We start from the raw sequence: 7,158 nt of genomic DNA, 5'->3' as shown, positions 1-7,158 counted from the left end.
TTTTTTTTTTTTTAATAGGTTCTCGCTCTTCCCCCAGGCTGGAGTGCACAATCAAGGCTCGCTGCAGCCTTGACTTCCTGGGATCAAGTGATCCTCCTGCCTCAGTCTCTGAGTAGCTGGGACAATAGGAGTATGCCGCCACACCCGGCTAACTTTTTAATTATTTTTTTGTAGAGACAGGATCTTGTCATGTTGTCCAGGCTGGTTTGGAATTCCTGGGCTCAAGTGATCCACCTGCCTTGGCCTCCCAAAGTTCTGGGATTACTGGCATAAGCTACTGTGCCCGGCAATATCTAAGAACTTAATGTCTTGTAATGACATGACCACAGATGAACAGGGAATGAACAGTTTACTAGGTAATGTTAGGAAAACTGACTCACCATATATGAAGAAAAATGTAACTAGATCCATACTTAACACGAAATGAAAAGGTAGATTACTGATGAAGTAAAGATTTCATAAGAAAGGTAAAACCAGTATAAAGCCTACAACTATAAAGCTAAAAAAATTAAAAATATAAGAAAATCTTTATGACTTAAAGGTGGGAATAGCCTTCATAAGGCAAAAATCAGTGACTTTGATCACATCAAAATTAAGATTTCTTTCTGACATAAGACACATGGGAGAGGTGACAGAATGGGAGCTTTTTTGCATTGCCTAAAAATGACAAAAGATAATCTGTCGTGAGACTGGAATTTTTAAAAAAGACAAAAAGACTAATATTTAGATTATAAAAGGAACTCCTGCATAAAAAGAAAGCGAACTCCAAAAAGGAAAAATGAACAAGAAACACAAAAACAAAAACACGCTAAAAATTCTTGAAGAGATGCAAAATCACCAATAAGGAAAGTTATTCCAATTAAAGAGAGATATCACCTGAATTCCTATTAGGCTAATGAAAAATTCAGCAGCTGAATGCTGCCTAGTAAAGGCTAGAAGATAAGATTATGCAGTATAGGGTTCATCATGTATTGATGGTTGAGTCTAGAGTAACGCAGCCATTCAGGAGAGCAATCTGGCACTATTTTAGGAAATTAGGTATGCACACACTTTACTGACTCAGCAATTCCGATAGTTTCTTAAGATTCAAGGACACATGAATGAAGATGTTCATTGCTGCATTACTTGTGAAGGCAAGGAGTTGGAGGCAATCAGGATCAATCACTGGAGGAATGGGCAGGCTAAATGCATAGGTACATGCAAACTTCCGAATACTACAAGGCAGGTAGAAGTCATGGATCAGTTGTACATATAGGAACATGAGGGATCGTTTTTTAAAAGCAATAAATAAAAATAAATGGAATAAAATGTAACACAGTACCATTTATGTGAATTAAAAACTCAAGCACACACAAAAGCACATTTTTCAAAAATACAGTCAATCCTCACAAATCCCATATTTGCCAATTTACCTGCTTGCTAAAATGTATTTGTAACCCCAAAATCAAAACTTGCAGTGTCTTAGGCCGGTGTGGTGGCTCACGCCTGTAATCTCAGCACTTTGGGGGGCCAAGGTGGGTGAATCATCTGAGGTCAGGAGTTTGAGACCAGCCTGGCCAACAAGGTGAAACTCTGCCTCTACTAAAAATATAAAAAAAATTAGCCAGGCATGGTGGCGGGCGCCTGTAATCCCAGCTACTTGGGAGGCTGAGGCAGGAGAATCACTTGAACCCAGGAGGCGGAGGTTGCAGTGAGCCTAGACTGCGCCATTGTACTCCAGCCTGGGTGACAAGAGCGAAACTCTGTCTGGAAAAACAAGAACAACAACAACAACAAAAAAAACTTGTAGTGTCTTGCAGTCATTTGTGGACATGCATAGAATGGCAAAAAAATCTGAGTCACCCAGGTGCACATTCCCAGCTGAGGTTGAACTAGGCAACATTCCCTTATTTCAGTTCTCATACTGTAAACAACTGTCCTTTTCACAGTATTTTCTCAAATTTTTGTGCTTTCGATTGGTAATTTCATGTTTTAAATGGCCTCCAAGCCAGCAGCACTGAAGTGCTGTCTATTGTATCTAAGCACAAGAATGCCCTGATGTGCCTTACAAAGAAAATATGTGTTAGATATGCTTTATCCAGGCATGAGTTTTAATGCTCTTGGCCGTGAGTTCAATGATAATGAATCAACAATAGCTATGAAAAAAGGTGTCTTGGCCGGGCGCGGTGGCTCAAGCCTGTAATCCCAGCACTTTGGGAGGCCGAGATGGGCGGATCACGAGGTCAGGAGATCGAGACCATCCTGGCTAACACGGTGAAAGCCCGTCTCTACTAAAAAATACAAAAAAAACTAGCCGGGCGAGGTGGCAGGCGCCTGTAGTCCCAGCTACTTGGGAGGCTGAGGCAGGAGAATGGCGTAAACCCGAGAGGCGGAGCTTGTAGTGAGCTGAGATCTGGCCACTGCACTCCAGCTTGGGCCACAGTGCCAGACTCCGTCTCAAAAAAAAAAAAAGAAAAAAGGTGTCTTTAAACAGAAACACACATAAAAACAAGGTTATGTACCGGTTGTATCAGTTATCAACTGACAAAAATGCTGTGAATAGAGGCTCACAAGAACCTAATCCTGTATTTCCCGTAAGGGCAATGCCTCAGTATTCACTAAGTCAGTATTCATGATGAGTTTATAGAACGTAACTACGATGAATGATGAGAATCAACTGCACAAACAAAAGCACATATATTACACATAGTAGAGCAGTCAGCCAGTGAAAGTAGAGAATGAAGAGATGGACAAAAGGGAAAAAATAAATACATTAAATGAGAAGAGACTTGCACACACCAATTTTAAGGTGCTATGAACAAAGAAGTATGGTAATTCATACTGATAATTCTGAATCTGAGGCCCAAACTAAATAAAAAAGTAAAAACAGAGTAACATTCTAGTAAGAGAAGTAATTCAGTAAATGAATGGCCTACCACAGAGATGTGCTTGCAGAGTTCTAAATATAAACAATAAACACAAAACATAAACTAAGAAGATGGGGCTAAGGAATCAGAGCAATGCCTTAAGATAAAAAAGATTAATATACCTGAGGTACACTGTGTTTTCCATACTTCCAAAACTTATTCTGTGATAAAAGAGACTTAAATTTCTCCTCCAGAGAATCGAGTTCATTATCAGGTAAAAGGCAAAGCATTTTCTTTAATGCCAATAAGGAACAAGTTACAACCCGGTAGAATTTAGCTTCTCTTTCTTCCTCTGGAACAGTTCTTGATATAAAACAAAATAAATATATTAAAAACTTTAGAATAAGCCAAACTATATATCTGGTAGTTCCATTTTAAAACATTTTATCATTAAGTATGTACCAAAGTTGCTTTATTTCTATCTTCTATTTCCCCTGTGCCAATGCCCCTCAAAATGTACATATATAAAGAAATTTAATCACATACTTTATTACTAATACAAAGTGAAGGTAGATGAAAAGCCAAGGCTTGCAATAAATGAGAAAGTATACTGTTCTCAGTAGCATGTACAAGGGTGATCCCAGGAAATGGATATCAAGCCATCTAAGACTATTTTCCCTCAAGGACTCTTAAAACCTTAACTAGAATATAAAAGTAAACAAAATACTTTACTACTCTTTCAACAGAACTATTTATATTCTTCAACTATGTTCAACCAGACCTTAAACTACTTTCTCTGACAACTGTCAAAAAGTAAATGCAGGAAACATATACAAGTATCTCTTTCTAATACAACCAAATGTGTAACTCCCAGATAATTCAAGTTAAATAGCAGGACAGCTTGCAAGTAAAAGCACTTAATACAGCATCTCACATATAGCATTACATTATTTTCATCTCTACATATATTATTCCTTCTTTTTAAAAATGTCACATTGGGCCGGGTCCAGTGGCTCATGCTTGTAATCCCAACATTTTGGGAGGCCGAGGCGGGCGGATCACTTGAGGTCACAAGTACGAGACTAGCCTGACCAACATGGTAAAACCCCAACTCTATGAAAATACAAAAAAATTAGCCAGGTGCAGTGGTGCATGCCTGTAATCCCAGCTACTCGGGAGACTGAGGCATGAGAATCACTTGAACCCAGAAGATGGAGGTTGCAGTGAGCTGAGATTGAATCACTGCAATGCAGCCTGGGTGACAGGGTGAGACTCTGTCTCAAAAAAAAAAAAAATCACATTGAAATCATCCGATTACTTATGAGTGAAATAAATCCTTAACATGAGTTACAATGAAATAATACAACTTACTGCGGGTCACTGAGTGTATCAGGTGTTTCTTTTATAAGATGATCCTGCAGCACCTACAAAGGGGGTAAAATACCAAAGCCTTTGGTTTTATTGAACTGGTTTTATTGAATTTAGTGAACAGACAGAGCCTAGTTAAATAAAATCCATTTTAAAAATCCCCATAAATCTCATCTTACCTAAGAGAAGAATCAAATAGCAAAACTGAAACGTATGAATTTTACCAATTTTTCTTTCCCTATCAATTCCCAAGGTTAGCTGCTGTTGGAATAAGAATAGATACTTCTTCCCCACACAACTATAAATACTCCTGACCACTTGGTTCCTCCATTTATCTTGCACACAGCAATGAAGTGAATGTGAATCTGGGAGAGAAATTAGGCTCTGCTTTCCTCTCCCCTCTTTCTGTAAGCCTGCTTGCCCACAAAGAATGCCATACATTGTGCTCTGCTCCATCACAGAGGAAGGTATGAGGTTTTCAAATGTGGAGAAGTCTGTTTCCTCCTGGGGTGTAATGCAAGGGAGTCCACTGTTTCAGCAACTGCTTTATCAGCAATAACAATAACTAACACTTATTGAGCTTTTGCATGTGCCAGGTATTGCTCTGAGCACATTTTAGGCATTAACGAAATTAATCCCCTTAACTCCATGAAGTACAAGTTAATTCCTGCTTTATAGATTACGAAACGAAGGCACAGAAACTTGCCCAAGGTTGGCCGGGCGCGGTGGCTCAAGCCTGTAATCCCAGCACTTTGGGAGGCCGAGACGGGCGGATCACGAGGTCAGGAGATCGAGACCATCCTGGCTAACACGGTGAAACCCCGTCTCTACTAAAAATACAAAAAAAAACTAGCCGGGCGAGGTGGCGGGCACCTGTAGTCCCAGCTACTCGGGAGGCTGAGGCAGGAGAATGGCGTAAACCCAGGAGGCGGAGCTTGCAGTGAGCTGAGATCTGGCCACTGCACTCCAGTCCGGGCGACAGAGCGAGACTCCGCCAAAAAAAAAAAAAAAAGAAATCTGAACTTAAATTGTAATGGAAAGCCACAGGAAGGATGGCTAATTGAAAGGAAAAAGGAAAGTGGGGAGAGAGGGTCAGATGGACATGTTTAAGTAGGGTTATACACAGGGTGTTGTGGAAACATAGGAGTACTAAATAAGGGAATAAATGCAAGCAAAGATTTAAAAATTATCAATTCCCTCCTCACTCCTACTTCATCTACTTTTATTTCTCAATATAATTCTAACAACTTTGTTGTCTGGTTTTTCTAGTGCATATACTGGGAATAGCAAATGAAGGGGGAAGAAATGAGACACTACTAGAAACAGACACACTGAAAGCCACAAACAGGTATGGCTGATAACTTTTTATGAGAAAGTTATGGCAAAAGCATTGGCCCAGTGTGGAGAAACTTCATCTGATAATGGGAGTACAAATTTACTTGGCCTTGAAGGGCCATTTATCATTATCTATAAAAATTTTTAATGTTCTTATCCTTTGGCCCAACATATGCTTACTAGAAGTTCTAGTAAGTATTACTCCCACAAAGGTATAAAGAGATCTACTTAAAAATGTTTACTGAAGTAGCATTTGTTATGATAAAAATTGGACAAAAAATCCAAATGTACTTTAATATAAAAAGAGTTAAATAAACTATAGTACATCCATGTATAGTAATACCAGAGACCCAATAAAAAGAAAAAGACACTAAGGTAGATCTGTACATATAGATAACGGAAACACGAGAGAAAGTAATTTTAGATTTATTTTTAGATATTATTTATTTAGATTATATAAAACATGTCTACTTTTTAAAAATATAATTAAGACTTCAAAATTAAAACGGAAAATTTAAATACTGTAGAAAGATCCAATCCAAAATGTTAATTTTGTTAAAGATCCAAAATGGTCAATTTTACTAAACAGAATTTTAAAACATCAATCTTCAGTTGGAAATATTTATTTTATTTTATTTTTATTATTATTTTTTTGAGATGGAGTCTCGCTCTGTCGCCCAGGCTGGATGGAGTGCAGTGGCACGATCTTGGCTCACTACAAGCTCCGCCTCCTGGGTTCACACCATTCTCCTGCCTCAGCCTCCCAAGTAGCTGGGACTACAGGCACCCACCACCACACCTGGCTAATTTTTTTGTATTTTTAGTAAAGACAGGGTTTTACCATGTTAACCAGGATGGTCTCGATCTCCTGACCTCGTGATCCTCCCGCCTCAGCCTCCCAAAGTACTGGGATTACAGGCATGAGCCACCGCGCTCGGCCTTCAGTTGGAAATATTGTACTTACTCATTCCCCTACAATCCTAAGTAAAAAAGCTGTCATTATGCTTATAACCGTTAAATACTTAAAATAAAAAAAAAGATTCAGAATAATTCCAGAACTTACACTTGTAATTTCATCCTTACAAAATGCTATGGCTTCAGGTTGCTTGCTTGGAGGAAAAGCCGCTTCAAATGCATCTTTTGCTGCAAACGCAGCCGGTGTATAAGTATCACATTGAGCCATTAACCAATATCCCATTAAACTTTTTAAGTAGGGAGCCAACTGTTTCTTTACTTTAAGGATAAGTTTTTCAAAAGCTTGTTGTGTGGCTTCTCGGACCCGACGGTCATGATCCTATTAAAAATATAAATGTGATTTAAAATAGCTCTAGCCCATAAAAACAATCACAAACACTTCTGGATATGCTATAATAACCCATTACCAAGAATTCACCTATGTATTAAGCTAAACTGAAATCATTTTTTTAAATCAATAACTTCGAGGTTTTTAAATCAGAAACTATATAAAATAATTTATTAATTTTTCTTTCTCCCCTTCTCCCAATGAGATAGGATTGTATTCAAGACAGATTCCAAGTTGGGCCTTGAGGCTGAGCCTGGTGGTTCACGCCTATAATCCCAGTACTTTCGGTGGCTGAGGCAGGTGGAT

General features: G+C 38.7%; 1 protein-coding gene across 1 annotated transcript in view; it reads right to left on the bottom strand.

The window, feature by feature from the left end:
- The window catches only part of LTN1 (listerin E3 ubiquitin protein ligase 1), a 76,388-nt gene that overhangs the window by 61,616 nt on the left and 7,614 nt on the right, over positions 1-7,158 (bottom strand). The window contains 3 exon segments of the mRNA XM_011926535.1: positions 3,029-3,209; positions 4,218-4,270; positions 6,613-6,843. Coding sequence (XP_011781925.1) covers positions 3,029-3,209; positions 4,218-4,270; positions 6,613-6,843 — 465 coding nt within the window.

Source organism: Colobus angolensis, unplaced genomic scaffold (assembly GCF_000951035.1).
Source record: "Colobus angolensis palliatus isolate OR3802 unplaced genomic scaffold, Cang.pa_1.0 Scaffold69, whole genome shotgun sequence".
NCBI lineage: Eukaryota > Metazoa > Chordata > Mammalia > Primates > Cercopithecidae > Colobus > Colobus angolensis.
This window is presented reverse-complemented; position numbering and strand designations above follow the sequence as displayed.